Source organism: Nematostella vectensis, chromosome 15 (assembly GCF_932526225.1).
Source record: "Nematostella vectensis chromosome 15, jaNemVect1.1, whole genome shotgun sequence".
In the NCBI taxonomy this organism is placed as follows: Eukaryota; Metazoa; Cnidaria; class Anthozoa; order Actiniaria; family Edwardsiidae; genus Nematostella; species Nematostella vectensis.
In genome coordinates this window covers 7205283-7229536 of record NC_064048.1, presented here as the reverse complement: position 1 = coordinate 7229536, position 24254 = coordinate 7205283, and the positions used below count along the sequence as shown (strand labels likewise).

Genomic DNA, 24254 nt, shown 5'->3' with positions numbered 1-24254 from the left:
TCTGTGTAAGGCAATAATTCAAATTCAGCGCGTTTTGCGCATTGTCACGTGTCGCTCCATTCTGTGTCATCGGGTAGCAAAAGGGTAAGGTCTTTAGAATTTAGACCCTTAGGAAAAGCAGTAAAAACAGACAAATTATCGGTTTTTTGGATTGTATTAACACCCTCAAGACACCTATCAAGCAGGCCTCTGTCATGGCGAATTTAAAGGGGTGCTGCCGTTCATTTTTATATAGGTATAAAAACAGGAAATCTTACAAGACTTGAAAAGAAGTTTGCTTGGGTAGGGCTGGAGGATGCCCTTAGGGATAGAAGATTTTCTAAACACCCTAAGAAATAGCGCTTGGGGCTAATTTTAGACCCTAAAAATAAGACGAGCATATGTGACATTCATTTGGGGAGTAATATATATAAAGAGAGTCTGTACACTGAACAACCGATTATGCCGAAGCGACTTTGCATTTGAATCTTTAAGTATTCGCAACCCCTGTTGAAGGCTGCACTATGGCTTTTATCTTTTTACTCTTTGATTTAGCGCTAAGAGGTCTCCTTGACAACTGAGCGCTCGGCGCGTTCTTTAGTGGTGGAAGTCGACCAGGTGCCGGAGCAATCGGGGATATACTTCTCTTTCCAACCCCAGGAAGGCTACCTTTCCCTCCGCTGTTTCTATGGTAACCAGCGTCTTTAACCCACCCCTCAGTGTCTGTTCTACCTAGAGAGCTTGGCAAATGAGCAGTTTTCACTTCCGGTTTACATTCAAGTTGCCTTGTTATTGGCTGTTTAAATTCGTCCGATGAGTCTCTTGGGTAATGGTCATGCATCCTCATTATCATAGCCTCGTTTCCAGAGTCGTTCAGCTTCCGGTTGTCCGCATTGAGTTGGTTGTAGGATGACTTCCGGTCGCTCGTCCTGGAGGCAAGATCGGTTTCCTACAAATTACAGGTCGACAAAGCACTTACGTATGACGCATGGATAGCAAACGAGTGAGGACACTACTTAATTACGACTCAGCAGAATTGATAAGGCCGATTTAGACAGCACCATTTAGTCGTATGCGACCTGCCTACGACATGTCTTAGCCCTTAACTACACGCTACGACTTTCATAGTCGAGAATCGTAGCGAAGTCGTAGGCTGATTTTCACTCTGCGACTCGAGTTGTAGAGGTGTCGCGGGCGAGTCGCATACGACTAAATCGTGCTGTTTAAATCAGCCTTTAGTCACCACCTGTACCATAGAGATATTCTTTCCTATTTCTTAACTTGGTGGTGGGGAAAAAGGTGTTAACGAGTTAGTCCCTACAATACGTTTTCTTATTTTGAATACGTCACAGGATCTGCTTCAAGGCAAAACTGATGACAGAGTAATATTCACCTTGGTTAGATAGTTGGCTGTTTTGTCCGTTGTGCTTAGGCCGCTTTTTTGTCGAGATGGTGTTGACGAGGTGCTCGCTAGTAGGTTGCCATGACGACTGAACCAGACCTCACGCATGCGCGCCAACGCTCTTCGTACCTTAAGAACGTGACAGCAAAAGTGATTGTGATTTTGATTATGAATGAAAATGATTTTGTACTGCGACTGACAGTACTTTGTAATGCGACTAGCGCTATCATGGCTACCAGCATACAAAGTTTTAAAAAAGTTAGCCTAGCGTGCGATATCAATGTGGCCACGCTAAAGCTCGTCACACTGTTATTTACCACGTCATGTACGTCGATAGTATAGGGTATAGTATTTTCGATGAAAATTATTGGCAGTGACAATGGGCAAGTGTGCAATTAAATCTAATGTATATTGAGCATTTGCATAAGGAACCGATCTGAATCTCTGGTTCCAAACAAAATAATATGAATTTTAACAAAAGGAAAGTACTAGGTAAAATGACAAACAATTAACATAATCATTTTATTCCGTACCTCAGAATTGAGTGCACAATGAAGAATAAAAATAAAGAACCCCTAAAAAGAAGAGAAAACAGAAAGAGTTACTGCCGTTTTCCAGTTTCTGCGATCTCTCGCCGACAATTTTCAACAGTTAAATCGCCTCCTGGCTTCCGTCAATCAAAACCCGCCACCTCTCCACAAGGGGCCGACCAATAAAAAAGCACCAGATGTAATTCCGTTAGATTGAATGACAGTGACAAAAGCTAGACAGCGTGCGAGAGGTATTCTATTTCTATATCTTTTAAAGCCTAATAGACGCTTCAGTAATAAATCCCAATAGACGCTTCGGTAATAAATAACAGGCCATAAATAATAGGCCATTCTAGCTATACATTTGCGCGCGCACTCACCACCTAACTACCGGCATGCAGCGCGCGCTTCGTTTGATGTGAGCTTAAAAAGCGCGCGCTGCATTCTGGTAGTTGAGGTAGGTTTCTATGGTTATGCGCGCGCAAACGTATAGCTGGAATGGAATATTCCCAAAAAAGATGACGCAGCGATATATTGGCATATTGCCACAGCTAGCTTTCATACCTGCAATGAGTTAGATAAGGCAAATAAATACTGCATAATTATGGCGCCCTCTCCAAGAGCGAGTACACCGAACAACCACGTGAGCCCAAGTAGCGGTAAGAGAACGAACGCGGACTTGACACCTGACCTGAGGAGAAAACAGCTTTTGATCTCAAACTGACAGCGACTCAGCACTGTTCTCAATGTCACTAAGCCTGCAATTCAGGGCTTTCTATTACTTGGGTTTCTTATAGCAAGTACGACATTTGCCACCGTGACCAATACAAATTCTAAAGAAAGTTAGCCAATAAGTTAAGGATCACGATTTCGATTGACACAAAGGTCATGTGGCGTGACTCAAACGTCACGCTACTGATGTCTGGACAGGGTAACAGCTCGGGTGGTCACGTGGGTGATTGCTTGGGCGTGATGGTAGTCATGTTAATCATCTCCTATAGGGGGTCATGTTATCTAATCAGACGTATATGACGTGACTTGTGAATCACGTGACCAGTCATGTGCGTCCGACACCCGACGTGATAAAGGTCACGTGGTAGATCACGTGGATGGTCACCTTATCATGCTGATGTTGGACTTGTCACCAGTCGCGCTCTTCTTCTGCACTTGAATGATTTCCTTGATCACCAGAATAAGAATGATTGTGTTCACCTGAAAAAGACGACATTTTGATAAGCCTTTAAATTTACAAATTTGACTTTTTTCCCCAGAAGTAAGAGAAAGGAAGTGCTTACATAAAAAAAAGTTGAGAATGATGACCAAATCACTTTGATTACACAAATATATTTTATCATATGTGGTTATCCTGACAATTTTGTGAATTAAGCGTCAATCTTTTCTGATAAGAGCCTTTAACTTACAACTTGGAATTTCCCCCCAGAAGTAAGAGAAAGGAAGTGCTTACATAAAAAGTGTTGAGAATGATGACTAGATCACTATGAATACACACAAATCATTTATCATGTGTGATTATCGTGACAATTTTGTTAAGCGCCAATCATGAGGCGAGAAACGTGAATGATTGACATAAACTTCGCAAGTCGGGAGACTCCTCCTGGCTTTGTCAATCAAAGATGTACTTCTCGCATCTTAATTGGCTAACATTCTCTTAATGTTGTGAGAAAAGAACACAAATTAAGAAGAAAACTACAGAACAGGACGGTACGCACATTAAATAAGGTTGATAGTATTTTCATATGAATTTTGAAGTAAAACATCGTTGGGGTGCTTTGTGAAATTGGTACAAAATGCTTTGTGATCATAATTACATCTATTCAAAATATGGTTGTCATCGAGAATCCATGTATCGGAAGCCGCAATGGCTAATGGGTAACGCATAAATGGACCCTGGTCTTGGATAGCCATAAAATACAGGCACATAAACAAAAACGCTACACCTCTGCAAACATGGATTTGTTTTCTTTTCACCTATGTTCTTATTTATGTGATACCCATAAGGCACTTCGGGCTACATGTGAATTATCCGAATGCACCCTTATTTGAAATAGGTATATACTTCATATTCACAGTATATTCAGGGCCTCACCAAGATACACGTGAGTGCAGGTCCCACAAAAGCGTAGATGACTCCACCGTCAATCGATAGCCAGCATCTGCACAAGTAATGAACCAATACAGGACTTTAGTGTATAGTAGTGATAAGACATGGAATGACTAGTGCAAGGTCCTATTATGACCCCTCGCAGTAAAAGGAAATGGCTCGCATGCTGGTGAATTTTTTTTATAGGTGCTCGCGTTGCATTATCTGTTAAGTACTCGGCTTTAAATGGAGTTTGTACCGTAGTCTGCCTTACATGGAGTTTGTACCGTAGCCTTCGTAAGCTATGCTTGCTGAGATGATGACAATGACTGCTGGGATACCTAGAAAACAGTAACAATCATCAGCATAAATTTCATTCATCGCCGCCCCCATAACATCCGCATAGTCTATATCAGTCAACCATCGCCGCCCCCATAACATCCGCATAGTCTATTTCAGTCTACCATCGCCGCCCCCATAACATCCGCATAGTCTTTACAGTCTACCATCGCCGCCCCCATAACATCCGCATAGTCTTTATCAGTCTACCATCGCCGCCCCCATAACATCAGCATAGTCTATATCAGTCTACCATCGCCGCCCCCATAACATCCGCATAGTCTATATCAGTCTACCATCGCCGCCCCCATAACATCCGCATAGTCTATATCAGTCTACCATCGCCGCCCCCATAACATCCGCATAGTCTGTATCAGTCTACCATCGCCGCCCCCATAACATCCGCATAGTCTATATCAGTCAACCATCGCCGCCCCCATAACATCCGCATAGTCTATATCAGTCTACCATCGCCGCCCCCATAACATCCGCATAGTCTATATCAGTCTACCATCGCCGCCCCCATAACATCCGCATAGTCTGTATCAGTCTACCATCGCCGCCCCCATAACATCCGCATAGTCTATATCAGTCAACCATCGCCGCCCCCATAACATCCGCATAGTCTATATCAGTCAACCATCGCCGCCCCCATAACATCCGCATAGTCTATATCAGTCTACCATCGCCGCCCCCATAACATCCGCATAGTCTATATCAGTCTACCATCGCCGCCCCCATAACATCCGCATAGTCTATATCAGTCTACTATCGCCGCCCCCATAACATCCGCATAGTCTATATCAGTCTACCATGGCCGCCCCCATAACATCCGCATAGTCTATATCAGTCTACCATCGCCGCCCCCATAACATCCGCATAGTCTATATCAATCTATTTTTTCGATTCCCCGCCCCCCTCCATCTCAGTATTTGAAGTTCAAATTACAAAATAAACTCAATCGTGAGAAATCAGCCAAGAATAAGCGGATGTAGCCTAGCCTCCTCCGCAGGCATCTCAAAGGGCAAAGAGAGAAAAAAAAAAGAGAAAAAACTCATCGGGTTTCCTGTGATAAAAAAACTGAAATGAGAAACCGGAAGTGCTGCATTCCCTCTCTTATTCTACTTAGTCTTTTTTCTCCGCACTTTCTCCTAGGAGGCTAGGATTTAAGCCGATCAAAAAGGGTTTTGTTTCTGCTAGCTAGCTGGAAGGATGAAAAAATGGTGGCTGGCAGAGCTACTTAAAGCACCACCCGAGTTTCCATACCATAGGAACACCCAAGATAGACCTTCATGTGATCTTTGTGGCTCTCAAACACATTGACGACCATAATGTAAAGGAATACTCCCTCGACCAACATCCACGCAAACGAAGTCAAGCAGAAATAGTGAAGAAAGGCGGCGACTATGCGGCAAACCACCTGCAAACATAGAGAAAACAGAGGGTGCTAAAATAATGCTCCAGGGGTGCCTAACTATGTACACGTGGATGTCTAGCTGTGTTCACGTGAGTGCCTAACTATGTACACGTGGGTGTCTAGATGTGTTCACCTGGGTGCCTAACTATGTACACGTGGGTGTCTAGATGTGTTCACCTGGGTGCCTAACTATGCACACGTGGATGTCTAGCTGTGTTCACGTGAGTGCCTAACTATGTACACGTGGGTGTCTAGCTGTGTTCACGTGAGTGCCTAACTATGTACACGTGGGTGTCTAGATGTGTTCACCTGGGTGCCTAACTATGCACACGTGGATGTCTAGCTGTGTTCACGTGAGTGCCTAACTATGTACACGTGGGTGTCTAGATGTGTTCACCTGGGTGCCTAACCATGTACACGTGGGTGTCTAGCTGTGTTCGCGTGGGTGCCCAATTATGTACACGTGGGTGCCAAGCTGTGTTCATATGGGTGCCTAACTATGTGTACAGGAGGGTGTCTAGCTGTGTTCACGTGGGTGACACGTGGGTATCTAGATGTGTTCACTTGAGTGCCTAACTATGTACACTTTGGTGCCAAGCTGTGTTCACGTTGAGTGCCTATGTACACGTGGGTGTCTAGATCTGGGTTCACGTGGATGTCTAACTATGTGAACAGGCCTCACCAGATTTGAAGTGGCCTCTATCCCAGCGAGAAAGATCACTTGCACAATGCCAACGTTGATAGCCAAGTTCAAATGTATCATATTTCTTTTTGATCGAAGTCCGCTGAAACGAGATAACAATGAAACATAAAACCTGTTTATCAGGCTCATCGAACGTGAAGTTGGTTTCGAGAAAAAGAACTAGGCAAGAGCCAACAACAATATATCAAAAACAGCTAATGCTCATGAATGAATGTATGATTTTCCATCTTCTCTCGCGGTCCAAGAAGAGAACAAGGTTACCAATCATTCCAGCCAGAACGATACATATGATAGATTCATATTTTCTTAAAAAAATCTTTAAGCGTTGAATTAAAAGGTGTAAGCGAATAAGACACTAGTGTGGTTGTTACAGAGGCAGAATTGAAATAAAGAAGATTGATACAACTGCGTTTCAACAGAAGAGTTTAAGCAGGGAAGTGCGCATTTCCCTGGTTTAAGCAATCAGTCTTGGCAATCGGAAATAATTTTATAAGCAGCTGTTGGCGCTTTTCGTATAAGTTTGTTAAAACTGAAGGAAAATTAAATTTTCATTAAAACCCTGTAATTGGTATGATACGGGTGAATAAAATTGGTTCAGAACTGATCCTCATTCTATACTGCCTCCATGCTCCACATGCAATAACCTGACTTCCGTCTAATTAAAGTCTACAATCTCGAAGCCCGTAAAATGCCATACAAGCGCATTTCCACCCTATAATTCAAAAGAGTCGCTGATATAAAACAAAATAACTTATCACACTTCAGCCTGAATAAAAACGTGATTAACAGCAAATACATTCATATCTCTTGGAAGAAACATTGTTTCACCACCAAACTTAGCAGGTGTCATTTTTGTGTCAAGAGGGGTGCAAAAATATGGTAACGTGATTTGTGACATCAGCAATGACGTCACTAAAAGCAAAACTATTCCGAATAGTTTTTGCCGATTTCATTAAGAACAAAAAATATCCATATCTCATGAAAGAAACATCATATGTCAACCAATCTTGGTATGTGTCATGAAGGTGTCAAGGGGGTGCACCAATATAGTCACGTGATTGTGACGTCATCAATGACGTCACTAGAAGCAAAATTATGCTGACGTCAACAAAATAAAAAAATATATATTTTTTTCATTTAAGAAACATCGTATGAGAACCAAACTCGGTAGGTGTCATGTATTATTCAAGTGGCCGGGGTGCAATGAGATGGTCACGTGACGTCATCGATGACGTCACTAAAAGAAACTACCCTGAGGCCGAAACATCGTATGACAACTAAACTTGTTATATGTCATGTAGATATGGGGGAAGGGGGTATAACAAGCTGGTCGCGTGATCTGTGAAATCGTTGACGCCGTCAAAAACAGAAATATGATAATATTCAGTATTCTTTAAATTATTAAGCGAATATTAGCAAATATTTGATCGTATGGAGCTCCGCTATTAGGCACTGCATCTAAATCTATATATTAGTTATATATATTTATTTCATATATTAATTTACGCGTACTTTCACCTCTATTTGGCGGGCAGAAAATCAAATTATTGGATTGGTGATTAAAGGTGTGGTACTGTTTAGAGCGACATAAGTTTTGTAGTAAAACCAGCATGCAAGCACAAAATCAACAAAATGTGTAACTTAGACATTTGCAGTTTCTAAGGTAAGCATACCGCAATTTTTAGTTAATTTATTGTTGTTATTGCATTTAACCCAAGTAAAAGTACGCGGACAAGTTCTACCGTAGATCCGACTTGCGTGATAATGCCGTTTCATTTTTGTTTTGTACACACTTTTTTTTATAAGATCGTATACACTCAGAATGTATACACTATTTTTTCTATAAGAACCTTTTTTATAAGAACGTCCAGCCTGAGATTTCACCAAATTTTAAGAACATGCTAAGAACATGCCGAGGCTCAGATAGCAGAGAAAAAAAATATTTTTTAGTCCTGATGCGTTAGAAAATCCAGAATAAAATAGGCCATTCCAGCTATAAGCATGCGCGCGCAATCACCCTGGAAACCTACCTCAACTACTGTCATGCAACGCGGGCTTCGTTTGATGCAAGCTTAAAAATGCGCGCGCTGCATTCTGTTAGTTGAGGTTTTATGGTTATGCGCGCGCAAACTTATGGCTTGAATGGCTTATTGTGCTCTTATTATTGCTATTGATCATTAGTGTTTATTCTCTTCCTCATAATTTATTTGGTATTATATTCTTATGTACAAGACATTTTTAAATGTCTTCTTTTAAAAATGTCTTATTTTTCTTCTTAAATGTCTTCTTTTAAAAAAGAACATCGTTAAGAACATATTCAGGCTTAAAATGTCTCAAAAATAAGAACGTCCCAGCCTCAACTGAAAATTGGACGTTCTTATAAAAAAGAGCGTATTTAAAACTCGCATAATTTGTAAATTATACAACTTTTCCTGATCTGATAATTAATAAACAGAACTAAGTTGTTTTGGTTGTAGGATGATTGAACATTACCGCGATTCAAGAGGATTAAATTTGGAAATGAACATCTCATTTTCATAGGGTTTCATAGCCTACGAAACTATTACAGGTAATCAACGGGCTTTACACGGCCACTAAGGACAAAGAGGTATCACTATCATGAGGGGCAATGACACCAGTTTACTTCCGGTCGGTTACACAACAATTTTCGATGATTTTTAACAAAAAACGAAATAAATAATTCAAAATTGTAAAATCATTGTGTCTATTGGAAGTTTCTTTGAGGATGTGACTGATAATTTAGAGCGGATGGCCTGTTAAATAGCGGATTCTAATAGATTCTATTGTCTTTAATCGGATGAGGTTTCCGTCGGCCCTCCGGAAGTTAACTGGTGACAATGCTGCTTTAACTAAAACAGATATTACACGACAATATTTCGCTGCTAGCATTTCTAAGTAGTTGCAAAGTTAATAGTTGCTGATATAATATAAGCAATGGTTTAGTTGCTCATCCTTCCGCTACCCCTCTATTCCGGACAGGGAAACACATCGCATGGGCACTTCGTGTTCAACCTCCATATTCCGACCAGCACATATTATTCTTAGAATCTTCTTATATTCTTCGCGGAACGCAGGGTTCATAGCTCCGTAAATAAAAGGGTTGATGACTGAAGAAAAGGCTCCGATCCAAGAGTAAAAAAGGTACACTTCTCGAGGAAGAGAAAATAAACCGAGAGAATCATCGATATTGTCGATTATCAAAATCGGGATCCAACAAACGAGGAATGCCACGACAGTCAGGAACAGAGTTCGAGTGACCTTGATGTCCTGAATGTTCGGTCCGGTGGTGTTTTGCTGCATGCAATTGACTCTGGTTTGGTGTCTGCGAATTGTCCGGAAAATCTTGTAATAAGAAGTAACTATGGTGCACATTGCAACAATGATATAGACGTACCACGTTAAAACGTACCACGTTAAAACACCTTCTTGGCGATTTTGTTGAACGCAAAGGATTTTAGCAGGGTGGAAATGATATCTTTCCCCTCTTACAAGAAAGAGGGTCGGGACAAGAGCTGCCAAAAGCCAACAACCACAAATCAGGAGCTTTGTACGTCTTGGGGTGAACAAGTTTCGATAGTAGTTAGTGCGCACTACCTTGAAATAGCGATTGACGGCAGTTGCTGCCACTAGAAGTAGAGAGGCGATCGCACAATTCACGATGCAAAACCCGTAAAACTGACAGACCAAATCAGGGAAAGGCCAATAACCGAGAAATAAAAGTGGACTTGCGAAGACGCCACTTGTAGTCAAGAGAAACATATCCGAAAAAGCCAATGCCCCAATGAATAGGAATATCATGTTCCCATTGCCTTTCTTGCTGTATGCGATCAACAACACGAGAAAGTTACCAACAAGCCCTATTAAATAAAGAGCGCAAAACGTCAGAATCTCGAGTGTGATGCGGACCTCCCCTCTTGAATCAAGCTGTTCTTGTAGACGGGCCCTTCCCTCATCAAAAGACGAGGCATTCATGGCTATTTCTCTTCCGATGTTTTAAAGTAAGACTCTCGCTTAAAGGCTTTTAGCAAATGAGATGGTTCGATATCACGCTTTTGATTAAATGGAACAATCTGAAAACACCTTGAGATTCTACTTTCCAGATGCAATTAACGGGCTACACCAGAGGGGGCCCACTTAACGTTTATCTAACATGTTCTTTAGCTTTATTTATGCATATCAATTAACTCACGTAGTCTTCAATAAAGTTCCTTAAAAATACACATATCTTATTCTTTATTATGTATTTTCATGGTTGCAACTTTTATTTCACACTCTTGCGTCGATTTTTTTTGAAAAAAAATATTTGGAGTTTTAACAAAACCCGTTTGAAAGCTAAAAACAAATTTCACCTCATATATTGCTTGATTGATGATAGACTCCTGGTGGGAATTGCTGTCATAAGAAAGCACGGTTTATAGTTTATGAGAAAGCAAGGTTATAGTCAATATGAATATAATCAGAAAAGCGGTTAGGATGGTGGTTTGCTATGAAGAAAAATAGATTGATATTAGTTGGACGTATTCCACGTGATGAGATGAAATTCTTTGTAGGCTGGAAAAAATATAGCAAACCCTAAAATTAAACTAATGGTAATTATATCTGTCCAGGGTAGCCAACCAATTGCTACTTAACGATAGGACATCTCAATTGTATTAACGTAGCAGATGCTATTTTAATAATTGTTGCTATTTTAATAATTTGTGCTAGTTTAAAAATTGTTCCAAATTGATAAAGGCTCGTCAAACCTTAGGGACACGTTCATGGGAGGTCCATAATTGCTTTTCGCAATGAGGGATTTGGTTCGACTCCAAGAACAGCTTGCTTCAAGAAGAATAGTCAGGATCTCCCTCGAGATTCTGACGTTTTGCGTTCCTTATGTGATTGGGCTCGCTGTAGCATTCTTGTCTTGTTAATCGCATACAAAAAGAAAGAATAGTGGAAAAGGATTTACTTATTCATTACTTCAGCTGTTTCGGATGTATCCCTTGATTGCTGCTATTGTTTTTGCAACTCCTGTTTAAACGTTTGGAAAAAGGCCTTTCCCCAAATGTGTCTGTCAGTTCTTCGGATTCTGCATTAAGTTTTTTTCCCCCATTGTCACTACCACTCATGACCGTCCCCGCTGCCAATCGCCATTTCCAAACAATTTCTTGCTAAGGGGGTTATATCGATATCTAGATTTCGCCCAAAACTTATGGCTTCTCTCGCTTATTTACTTCTTCTGCAAAATATTACGGTTAAGTAAAACTATAAGCTATGGAGATATTTTTTTTAAATCTTTTGCGCCAACAATAAAGGACAAACAATGCAGTTGCGCGAGCTACTTACGAGTTACTCAAACCCCTGATATTGCGTGTATCCACTTACTCGAAGTGACTTTTGTTTTCTTCTAGCCGTACTGTTAATCAGTATAATTTTCCCTCCATAATTCGAACTTTTAATTTTGTTAAGACTCAAGTATAAGCTCGAACAAGTTTTGATTCTGAGCCTCGAGTATATACAACGGGCCAACCTGTAATAAACCTCATTTTGATGCGGTAAAGAAAAACCTTAACTCGGAAATAAAACACAATAAATCAATTTTGTTTTGAAAACTATAGTTTTTCTAGATCGCTGTCATTTCCTTATTAGGCATTACCATTTTTGGGAGTCCGTTTTAATATTTTTTCGCTTTATTTTTATCGCTCTAGAGCTTTGTATGTCAAGAATTCCCCCAAGATTCGTATTTACACCGATTTGCTTCCAGCCATCTTGGAAATCAAGCATCACAGGTTTCCCGCACACTCGACAGCAATTGATTGATATGTATTTTTGCTACTCACGTGACGCAAGTGAAGATAATGACTGACAGAGTTATCCCCAGCAGCGATAGTGCGCATCCTACATATGTTATGATGGACAGTGCTTGTTGATGGACAGCGCTCATCTGAAAAAAAAAACATAGAACATAAAATTAGTATAAAAAGTAAAAAAAAATGCGTTACGTTACCACTTTACGCAACATATGAAGAAAACGTTGTCGTTTTGAGGGACTGGTACCAATTTTTTTTTTCAGAGATTTTCTCTATTGACTAAAGATGGTCACAGTCACTGTTTTTCTCTTCTGGTTACAAGTCATAGCACCTGCGGTGCGGCCACCTTAAAAATTACAAGAATCATGCAGTTTTTCCAAAGAAGGATATATTATTGTCCTTATATGGAAGTGACCGCGTTTGGCAAAAACGACAATTTCTAACTAAATTTTCTTTATATGGTATAAAAAGTAAAAGCGTAAAAAAGTAAAAGCGCTATGTAACCACTTTACGCAACCCTGGCATGGCTGCATAGTGATTTAATGATGATATTGGTGGTTATGGGATGATAATGATGATTGCAACAATGATAATGATGATGATGATGATGATGTTCTTGGTGGTGATGGTATGTTGTTGCTGGTGATAAGTAATTATGATGATGATAAGGACGATTATTTTTTTTTTCGTAATGATGATCATGATGTTGATGGTGGTGGTGATGATGATGATGATTGTGATGATAATGATAGTGATGATGATGATAATTATGATTATTATGTTTGTCATTGTGATGATGATGATGATGATGATGACTGTGATGATGGTGATGGTGGTGGTGGTGGTCATGAGTAATTATCGTGATGACAATGACGACATTTCTTTATAAAGATGGTTATTATCTTCATGATGATGATGATGATAATGGTGGTGATGATGATGATGATGGTGATGATGATGGTGATGATGATGATGATGATGATGGTGGTGATGATGATGATGGTGATGGTTGTGTTGTTGTTGGTGGTGGTGATGGTGGTGATGATGATGATGATGATGATGATGGTGGTGATGATGATGATGGTGGTGGTTGTGGTGGTGGTGGTGGTGGTGGTGATGGTGGTGGTGGTGATTGTGGTGATTGTTGTGGTGGTGGTGGTGGTGGTGGTGGTGGTGATGATGATGATGATGGTGGTGGTGATGATGATGATGGTGGTGGTTGTGGTGGTGATGATGATGATGATAGTGATGATGATGGTGATGGTGATGATGATGATGATGATGATGATGATGATGATGATGATGATGGTGGTGGTGATGATGATGATGGTGGTGGTTGTGGTGGTGGTGGTGGTGGTGGTGATGGTGGTGATGATGATGGTGGTGCTGGTGGTGATGGTGGTGATGATGATGGTGGTGCTGGTGGTGGTGGTGGTGGTGGTGATGGTGATGGTGGTGGTGGTGGTGGTGGTGGTGGTGATGGTGGTGATGATGATGGTGGTGCTGGTGGTGGTGGTGGTGGTGATGGTGGTGACGATGATGGTGGTGCTGGTGGTGGTGGTGATGATGATGATGATGGTAACTATGATGACAGTCATCATAACGGCAATAGATTACCTTACTTCCTTCACCCTGATCTACTTGCATCAGCACGGCGAAGCTCGTCAGATGATTACATGTGCACGTGGTATGTGTGGTATTGTATGACGTCACAGAGCACCCCTCGCTAGACCATTTGACGTTACTTGATATGATAAGCCAACATCAAATATTTTAAATTCATTTTGTTTTATAAGCGTATTTTTACACTGAGCACATTCAATTGGTGAATACAATACAAATTAATACAACGGGGCTTGTGGCGTTTAAAAGAATCCGTTTTAAAAGGGTAAATTGTGGTCATTTCAAAGGTAGGACAATATTTTTTAGCGGATATCAATAGTTTTCGCTAAAGGAAATAATAAAGTAGTATATCAAATACGGTGATTAAATATTTATCATAAATGACATTAGTAAGTAACGAGTAAATTAATAAGAATTAATAATAAAATGCTTTAATCTTTCTAACCGATGTTCATAACAAAAAGCTTTAATCTTTCTAACCGATGTTGAATGAAAACAACAACAAAAGGCGTGGTTTACTATGGCTCGTTAAAGATAATAAGACTGACCTTGAGTTGGAGTCCCACCACGAACACCGCGGCACAGATGAGCTGTGATTGGTCTGCTGATATGAGAGCATTGTATATTGATAAACCTGCTTTTACCTTGCCCTGACTTCAAAACACCACACATTGTATCCATTAAAATCATACAGTGAAGGAGAAGAAAATTACTGAGCATAGCAACTCTAAAATCCTGTCACATAGACCTGACGTTAAAAGAATCCCCTCACCATTCGACATTTGAAAATCGACCTTCCAAGCACAGCTTGCCTCAGCAGTGCTGAATCAGCGCAAGAATTGTTCCAGTACCGCGCGGTTAAACCAGCTTTTTTGTTTTGAAATGGCGGCGTTTTGCCGGCGAACTGTCACATTTTGGCGAATGCTAAGAAAACTAGACCAAACTTGAGGCTATAATTTTCTTTATGACTCCCTCATTATCAAACAAATCTGTCATCTTTAGTACAGTACATGTATGGTTTTAATGCTGTACAGTAAGTCGAAAGTTGGACAGTATTGCTGAAGTCAGCTTTTCGTACCTTTACTCGAATGCGATTTTGTTTGTTTTAGCCAGAACACGCACATGCGCATACCACTGTCCACCATTCCTATAATAATCTCACAGTTAAAACAGTCACGGGTTTACAATCAACTCCGCCACCATTGACAGCCATTTGATAGAAATTTAGTACGAAAAACTGACTACCCGTGCAAGTCAACAGTCAAGAGTAGGAACAAATAAACTCTCGAAACCCTTGATGATCAACCATGCGTTGTTACTCTCTGTTTTTCTTTTCTTCTATGCGCGCGGGGGCGCATGGGTACTACAAAGGTAACCCGTGGGGACACATATTTGCTCACATTGAACAGACTTTCGAAAGTGGCGGCTTCACCACCTACCTCTATTTTAAAATGCAGGCTGACCTGTATGTCAGCAGGCGCAGGTGACGTCATCAAGGTGCTGATAATTCTGCTGGCCGGTCCAGGTCTACTGAGAGATAAACGTAAAATAAAAAAAATGATTTAACCATAAGGAGCCTTGGGATTATCATGCGAAGCGACTAATATATAGGACGCCAAGGCAATATCTAAAGAAAGTTGGCCAATTAGCACGCGAGATTCATTATCTTGATTGACACGGATCTTTTAACTAGGAGGATGCCATGGGTTATGATTTACACTGAAGCATTTCTCTGCCACACTGGATGGCTAGTGACACAGATTTTTTTATAGTTTTTCTCATCCTTATTGGTCTTATCATCCTTGGCCTATCATCGTCACCGTCATCGTCATCACTTTTATTATAACTTCAGAAAACTGTCAAGATGGCCATGGTAGCGTGCGTGGAACGGCGGGGATAAACTGAGTTCAAATTGTCAAACGACATTACTGCAAAACGAGTTGAAGAGCGGTAATGTGTGTTTTACCGCGAAAAATTGTTCAAAAAGTACTTACCTCGAAGAAGAGATAGATAAAAACTTATTCAAGTTCATGTAGAGAACACTGAAAACCTTGGCATCCTTTCGCTCTGTGCAACAGAATTATGGAACATTTACTGATATTACAAAACATCGAGACTGCGAGAAAGAAAATTTAATTATAGACAATAATTAATTCGCTTTCGAATCCACTGCTTGGCAACAGAAATGTATGCATTATTCCAACAAATGAAAAGGGACGGATAATCATAAAATTAGATTTCTAAGAATGAGCACGCAAAGTTCACTGGCTAAAAGAAATTATGGATGAGTATCGTTTGGACAAAACAACATTACATTAAGGCTGAACTGGCTAATTGGGAAACGTTTCTTGTCCTTACCTGGCATTTTGACTTCTATCTGGTCATTGTCGCCGAGCTGCTGGCCTAGAGGCATGGAACCTCTGTTTGGAAATTTGTAAAGCTCGCTGTGAATCACGGAAGCCTGTAACACTGAAAAACAATGGGTGAATAAGCTAGTGATATAACTAATAGCAGGGAAGGTAAGCACTAAGAAAGGCGTCGATATTTGGGTTCCCTGAGTAATAAGCATCCTGTGGTGGACTTTGCCGAGCTAGTACGAGTGGATGTGTTTGACCGAGCGATAAAGTCTCCATCCGTGAAGCTCTTGTTTGCTAAAAATCCAGGGAGAAAAGTTCTGTGAAGAAATCCAGGCCTCCCTTTCAAATGGGGAATTGTCTTCCGACTGACTATTAATGTTAACCATACCCATTGTTGATGACGTCACAGTTACAGGTGAGGAATCATTATGCAGTGACTCTGCAAGCGCCTTGCCATAATCTTCCGTTACCACGGAGATACTCATAGCATCTGAGCCGTTATTTGGGTCCCACTGGCCAGCGTTTTCATCCTGGAGCATGCGGTCTAGCATTGAGCTGAATTCCTAAATTATCGGTTGAAGGCAAAATAAATGGCGTAAGCTCTAAGAGGAGTGTCCTGCTATCTTAATACAGCTTTTGTTTTTCATTAACGAGAAATACGCATTCATTTTAGCAAAAATTACAAACATTTAGGTGTAGTACAGTATATGTGGGTACCTGTGTAATCGCCTGCTTTTGGCTGTCAGTGGCTTGGGGCAGCTTTTTCTTGAGCTCTTCCGTTTTTATCTTTAACTTCTTCAGCTAAGCGAACAAAAAAAATGGAGTCACATATATAAAAAAAACTGCCGTTGCTTGGGAAAGGGCGCGGGGAACCTTGTTGGGACCTGGATCTATTTTTCAAAATGGTGGCGTAAACACAATTCCTCCAAGCATACATGTAACAGTATCGACGTACTCAGGCGTACTCAGTAACGACGAACTCAGGCGTACCCAGTAACGACGTACTCAAACCAGCTAGGGTCATAACTAAAATTGGAGGTATCAGTTTACCTCATTATTGTGCAAAATGGCGGCCATAGCCGCGGCGAGAGAGCCGCGCAGAAAACGTTCTTCTGTCGGCCGAATAATACTTCTATTTATGATGTATTGCGTTTACTGCATGCTAGAGGAACCCGGACGCCATGTTGTAAAAGAGAATCAGTGCTATCGTGGCGAGAAAATATTTATTTCAAGATTTACGGCCAACGTCACTCAAAATTTCGCCCTCATGTGTGCCCGATCGATCTCAGAAAGTTGGGATTTTCGTTAGGTCCGGACGGTGTCAGCAAAAAAGGAAATACATCGACAGAATCTACAATAGTTTTTCATCATCTTGATGCTTTGAACAAGCGAATACCTCGTGGGTACCCCATGGGTACCCTGCCATTTAGTTTTTGTTTACATTTTCGCAAGTTACATGCTGTATAATGGAATCTCACGTCCAGTACCTGAGAGCGTGTTTGAGGTAACTCGCATACATCAAAGTCGCAGAAGAAAGGTAGCCGACCAAAACAAGCAAGAAGCAGAATTGTGGTAAACCTTTTTTATGTCTTGTCTTTTCGTTTTGGTTGGGGTGCTACAGTAGCCGTTGCGAATAAAGATAATCGATGAAATTGAAAGGGACTGGCCTAGTGAGCACATGAGTAGGACCTTTTTCAAGGAGTATGCTCTTGAGATACATGACAAGTGGAATTTTCTGCAGTATTCTACAATAAATCATTGTATACCTATCTTATACCATGCTAAATGGCAACTTATTTTACGTAAATCCAGTGCACGATGCAAAGTTTGAGTGGATACTGCCAAATAAACAAAGCAATTTCTGCCGTATTCTCTTTGGCTTGGTATAAAGATACATGCCTACATTTAAAGACATGGAAAGGAATCAGAAGTTTAGTGCTTATACATCAAACCCCTGTTATCTTTTCTTTTATAAAGATGAAATGTTAGCAGCGTGGAAAAAACGAGGGTCTTTAAAATGCGATTGCTTGAATTTACCAACGCATTTTAAAGCCAGATTAGGGCGTGGCTAGCATATTACCAAAGGTGCAGTACCCAGTCTTATAATAGTATGCCGAGGGGGAAGATATGACCAATCTCGTTCCCAGACCCTTCATTCTATTGTTATCACGAGGGCCGGGCTGAACAACAACCAGGCTCTGGGCACAATATTTAAGAGAATACGTCTGTCATGCCACACTTTGGCTGTTGGTGGCTCATTATTACAAATAAATAATTGTAAAATTAGACATACACATACCTGTTCTTGGGCAGAAACTTGTGTCTTGCATTTAAGGTTCAAAATTTCTTTTGGATTTGAAAAACAAATGGTAATGTATCATCAGCTCAAAGGTCAAAAATCAAAATGCATATTATGCAAACAAATAGACTTAAAGAAACACTTAAACAAAGACAAAATTTCCCCCCTTAGTCGAGCCAAAAGGCCTTTGACATGGATGATTTACGATTTCTAGAGCTCGCCGCCTCCGATCTAATTGCTTTTTGTCACTTTTTGTCGGCCACCCATTGTAGTACCCTAAACTATGAATGCAACCACCCAACTGGCCTTTGTTTTTCTTGCTCGACCGATGAAGGGCTTACTCTTGAAACGTCAGCGAAACTACTTTGTTTTCACAGAGGCGTAAAACCCTTACCCATACCCTGTCAATCTTGTGTTGATTTATATTCCTGATCCCCACGCTTACGCAGACCAAATACAGGCGCGTACCCAGGATTGGCCGAGGGGTGTCCGCGGTCATAGGTATCATAAGGAAAAAGCATAGAATAAAAAGTTTCCTTAATAAGGAATGACCAACTTATGGCCGCCAGGGAGGGGGGGGAGGGGGTTGCGTGCTTTGCACCCCTCTGTGTATGCGCCTGACCAAGTTTTTCTTATCATTTCTGTAGTCAGAAACGACTGCTTATCATACCGGACACAAACTTACGGTCGTCGGATATGACTAAATGTCTTGATGAAATGGGTCTTTCTGAGAGACTCTGTCCAGGAATCAGCATCCCCAAGCACATGAAGCTGGTACGAGTAGCTTCCTTGTGGAGTACCTCAAGGTAGTATACTTGGTCCTTTTTAAGATGTACAGGCTTTGATATCTGGTCAGTAGTACTAATAGACGACAAGATGAAAAAAATATAAAAATAAAATAACGGGAACTGAAAGATAATAAAAAAGATTCCTTATAGAAATGGGCATTACATGAATGGGGTTAAATTAGCATTAAATCTTACTACAGCACTCAATTCCCTGCCTAAAACACTTATTTACTACTTTACATTTTTCCATTGTCTATGTGATTTTGCTACTATGATATGTAGATCAAATCATGTTGAAATGTTAAAATGCTTCTCCAAGTTATAAGCCTGATAAGCCACATATAATTCTTTTTTTTTTCGATAAGACAAATTCAATAGCGGTTATAAAAATTGATGTGCAATGATAGGACGATAAGAACACAAGAAAATCAAAGTAAATTTTCAACTCACACATTCCATTTTCCCCTTTGCCCAACAATATTTTGGTTGATGATTATCCGTCTCTTTTCCTCAGCTTCGCCCAGCCACACCTGGCATCTATCATCACACGAAGTCTCGAAAACATAGGGGCCCGAGATTGGAGCTTTGAGGTACCCCCTAAGTCTTTGGCCATAAAAGTCGTTTTTTTCATTAAGTAGACTGTAGATACAGAAGGTGTCGTGAAGAGTTGTGACGTTTGGCAAGCAGGGATAGCGACCAAGGGAGGTCAGGGAGGATATACTCCCGCCCGGCACATTCAACCATACTTCTCTTAAAACTGAAAAAAATAAAACGAAAAAAAAAATTATAATAATGTAAAGTTGATGCTTTTGTGTTGATCGTGCTAGTTAAGGTGATGAGGATCACGATAATGATGATGATTGTGATGATGAAGAAAAAATAATCGGGATAGTTTGTTGTAAAAAGTGTCAGCTTTTTTTGGAAAGTTAGCATTTGTTTACACTTTTAAAAGCACCAAAATATAAAACATACTTGACTGTTATTTGTTTATCATTTAGTAAGCTTAATTGCACATTTCGACACAGAGAGCCCGGTTCTATGCACAAAGATGATGCTGTTAGCGATAATACTGTTCATTGTAAAGGTGATGGTAATAACGGAAGGCAGGAGGAGAACAAGGAAGACGCGCAATAATGCTATTGGTATTGGTATCAATTATGAATACGACGACGATGATGAAGATGGTGAAAGTCATGGTGATAATGCAGATATTTATAGTGACGATGACGACGACGATGATGATGATGATGATGTTTAGAATAAAGGTTATGATGATGATGATGATGTTGATGATGATGATGATGTTGATGATGATGATGATGATGTTTAGAATAAAGGTTATGATGATGATGATGATGATGATGATGATGATGTTGATGATGATGTTAATGATGATGTTGATGATGATAATGATGATGATGATGATGATGATGATGATGATGATGTTGATGATTATGATGATGATGTTGATGATGATAATGATGATGATGATGATGATGTTTAGAATAAAGGTTATGATGATGATGATGATGTTGATGATGATGATGATGATGATGATGATGTTGATGATGATAATGATGATGATGATGATGTTTAGAATAAAGGTTATGATGATGATGATGATGATGATGTTGATGATGATGATGTTTAGAATAAAGGTTATGATGATGATGATGATGATGATGATGTTTAGAATAAAGGTTATGATGATGATGATGATGATGATGATGATGTTTAGAATAAAGGTTATGATGATGATGATGATGATGTTTAGAATAAAGGTTATGATGATGATGATGATGATGATGATGATGATGATGATGATGATGATGATGTTTAGAATAAAGGTTATGATGATGATGATGATGATGATGTTTAGAATAAAGGTTATGATGATGATGATGATGATGATGATGATGATGATGATGATGATGATGATGATGATGATAATGATGATGAGGAAGAGAAGGTGGCGCAGCATAGCCATTATGGAAATGATTGCTAACAATGTTCTATATGAGGTGCTGTTCAAATGTCTCACCTTTCCTAATCGGACAGTCCACGTCCGATGCAAACCTAATGACCCCAAGCTTAGGATCGTACATCACTCCCGTTGCTAGGTTTGACACGTGTGTTGTGATGTCATGGAAACACTGATAGAACGCTCTGCAGTCCTCATTGTCGGCATAGTTCCCTATGGGGCGACCTTGGCAAAATGCTGCCAAAATAAATCATGGCAGGTGATATTCTGGTAGTGGTGAAAGCGGCATATAATGATGGTGCTGGTGTCTGAATGTCTAAGGAGACTTCTTTGAGTAGAATGGAAAGATAGCGTTATAAACAGAGAGATGCTCGAGACAGAAGAGAAGAAATTGCTCGGTGAAGAGATTAAAAGAAGAAGATGGAAGATGATAAGACATATTCTACGACAAAACAAAAAGAGACATCAAAGTCCTAGTTTAGGCTCCGCGCATCTACCTGTCATGAATGCAAATACATGAACACGAATTAATTCGATTGTTTTATCTTCATTTGCATTTGTTTCTCTTTACCCTTGTTATTACTCCCGAAAACCAACCAAGATTAGGATAAAAAATGTGACGACTTCCTTCAAAACGCGCTAAAACAGCGGAGCCCTGTCAAACCCTGAAGGGGCACGGGACAATTCGAGTTATCCGAGTAGAAATGACTGAAAATCAGTCTTCAGTACATGAGACAATTCGAGTTATCCGAGTAGAAATGACTGAAAATCAGTCTTCAGGACATGAGACAATTCGAGTTATCCGAGTAGAAATGACTGAAAATCAGTCTTCAGGACATGAGACAATTCGAGTTATCCGAGTAGAAATGACTGAAAATCAGTCTTCAGGACATGAGACAATTCGAGTTATCCGAGTAGAAATGACTAAAAATCAGTCTTCAGGACATGAGACAATTCGAGTTATCCTAGTAGAAATGACTGAAAATCAGTCTTCCGGACATGAGACAATTCGAGTTATCCGAGTAGAAATGACTGAAAATCAGTCTTCAGGACATGAGACAATTCGAGTTATCCGAGTAGAAATGACTGAAAATCAGTCTTCAGGACATGAGACAATTCGAGTTATCCGAGTAGAAATGACTGAAAATCAGTCTTCAGGACATGAGACAATTCGAGTTATCCGAGTAGAAATGACTGAAAATCAGTCTTCAGGACATAAGACTCTATATCCTTTAAGTTAGCAGGTAGCGCGAGTTGTCCTAATTTGAGATCGTATGGGTTCCATTGTCAGCGTCTATTCGATTTCTCGTATTCGGGGTCGGCCCCATGCCCCCTCGCCCTCCACGTGTTTTAAGTGTGTTTACACGGTTTGTCTGGTACATCTCTACAAATTAAACATGCACATAGACAGGGACATCGGAACACTACAAAGTTTTCAAGGCTATCACGTCTTAACAATTTGCGCACGTTTGTTTTTGGTTGACAGAGCTTTCTAAGAACTGTTTACACAGAAAGGCTGCCTTACGTAAAACACACAACATGAAAAGCTAATTAAACGGGAATAATTGTTATAGAAATTGTTGCACTTCTACTACTTATAGCTATCGTACTCACATTTATCATAGTAATCAGTTTTTACAGAAACCTGAAATGAAGTAAAACCATATAAATGTCAGTCCTTAGTATAGGATGAACCTATCTTTAGTACTAATCAAATCAAGATAAGCAACCTTGATATTTCTAGATCGAATTAGGCGCATTTATAAGTGGAACAAGGATAAACCAAATATATCCCAATAAATTTAAGGCCAAGTATTATATGTTTATAATCAGAGGTGGCCTAAAGAGTGATTTGCCGATAAGAATAAACGCTGCCCTTTGTATTTACACTAATAACATACACCCGCTATTTAAACGTCGTGTGACAAGAAAAATTCTGCCGTTTTATAATCTTATGGCCGTATGTTCCTCAAAGATCAGCAAGGCTGCTTTAGTTTAGGTTCAGTTTTATACGAGTTCAAAACACGTAGAAACAATAAAGCAGACGCTTTTGTAAACATTAAGATATATTTTGTATCTTTCAATATTCCATTAAGGGGTTACCTCTCTCGATCAATTATCATTCCCTAAGTACACTGTTCGGTTACTGACAAATGTTACCCCGTTGACTACACAAGTAAGGAAGTCATAGGCATGCATTTATTAGATCAGGTCATGGGAATACATGAATGAAGGTAGTAATGTGGATATACGAGATTACCTTGTTTACGACGAGCACGCAAACGAGTAGAAACCATCCGTGAAGCCTCATGCTGGCGTAACCTTCAATTCACCAGCACACAAGAGCAATATACACACCTTTACGCGCTATTCTCGCTATGTGTCAAGCCCTCAATCAATTCTAGATTTGCGTAAGATCGTTCCACAGTAAAAGCTGCCGTTGTGAGGTCAAAAGCTGCTGCGTTATCTGGCTAAGCTCTTTGTGTACTGACAAGCCGTCGGGTTACTGTTTACTTAAAAACTTTTTATTTTATCAAAAGGAACGGAGCAAAAAGGAACGGAGTCTTCCCATTTTTGCGTTCATCAAGATACTATTTTCAAGCAGAATATTCCTAAACGAGAATAAACACAAAGAGTTAGAACCGGAAAAGAACCAGGAACATTTAAATAGTATCACACAAAAAACTTGATTGACTTGGTAAAAATCGTGTTTGCAGAAAATCTAAATAACAATGAATTACTTAAGTGCAGGATAAGGAAGGCTATTGAAAACATCAAAACAACTGAAAACGATTAGAAGATAGACACAGCACATGTGTCATCGCTCGACCAGGAAAAAGATAATTCGCCGATTTGTCTATTTTTACTTCTTTCGAAAGCAAGCACGATTCCGTGACGTAAATTGACCTACTTAATCGTCGG

The 24254-nt window shown here is 40.1% G+C and overlaps 1 protein-coding gene across 5 annotated transcripts; it reads right to left on the bottom strand.

Annotated features, from left to right (window-relative positions):
- Positions 1-138: 138 nt before the first annotated feature.
- LOC116616801 (adhesion G-protein coupled receptor D1) lies at positions 139-23995 on the bottom strand. 5 transcript variants are annotated; one of them, XM_032378851.2, is made up of 23 exons: positions 23593-23993; positions 22947-22977; positions 21393-21569; positions 19802-20108; positions 19249-19424; positions 18564-18610; positions 16982-17065; positions 16653-16827; positions 16266-16376; positions 15902-15974; positions 15347-15437; positions 14456-14508; positions 13902-14028; positions 12315-12418; positions 6451-6553; positions 5618-5771; positions 4287-4353; positions 4019-4085; positions 3029-3123; positions 2476-2602; positions 1915-1956; positions 1373-1510; positions 139-928 (listed from the first exon to the last, which is right to left on the bottom strand). In XM_032378851.2, exons 1-23 carry the CDS (start codon positions 23641-23643, stop codon positions 470-472), a joined length of 2859 nt encoding a protein of 952 aa, XP_032234742.2. In that variant the 5' UTR covers positions 23644-23993; the 3' UTR covers positions 139-469. The 5 variants fall into 5 exon arrangements, with proteins under 5 accessions (XP_032234742.2, XP_032234743.2, XP_032234740.2 ...); XM_032378852.2 differs by having other exon boundaries at positions 15347-15434; XM_032378849.2 differs by having other exon boundaries at positions 14456-14511; positions 23593-23992.
- Between the last annotated feature and the right edge of the window lie 259 nt (positions 23996-24254).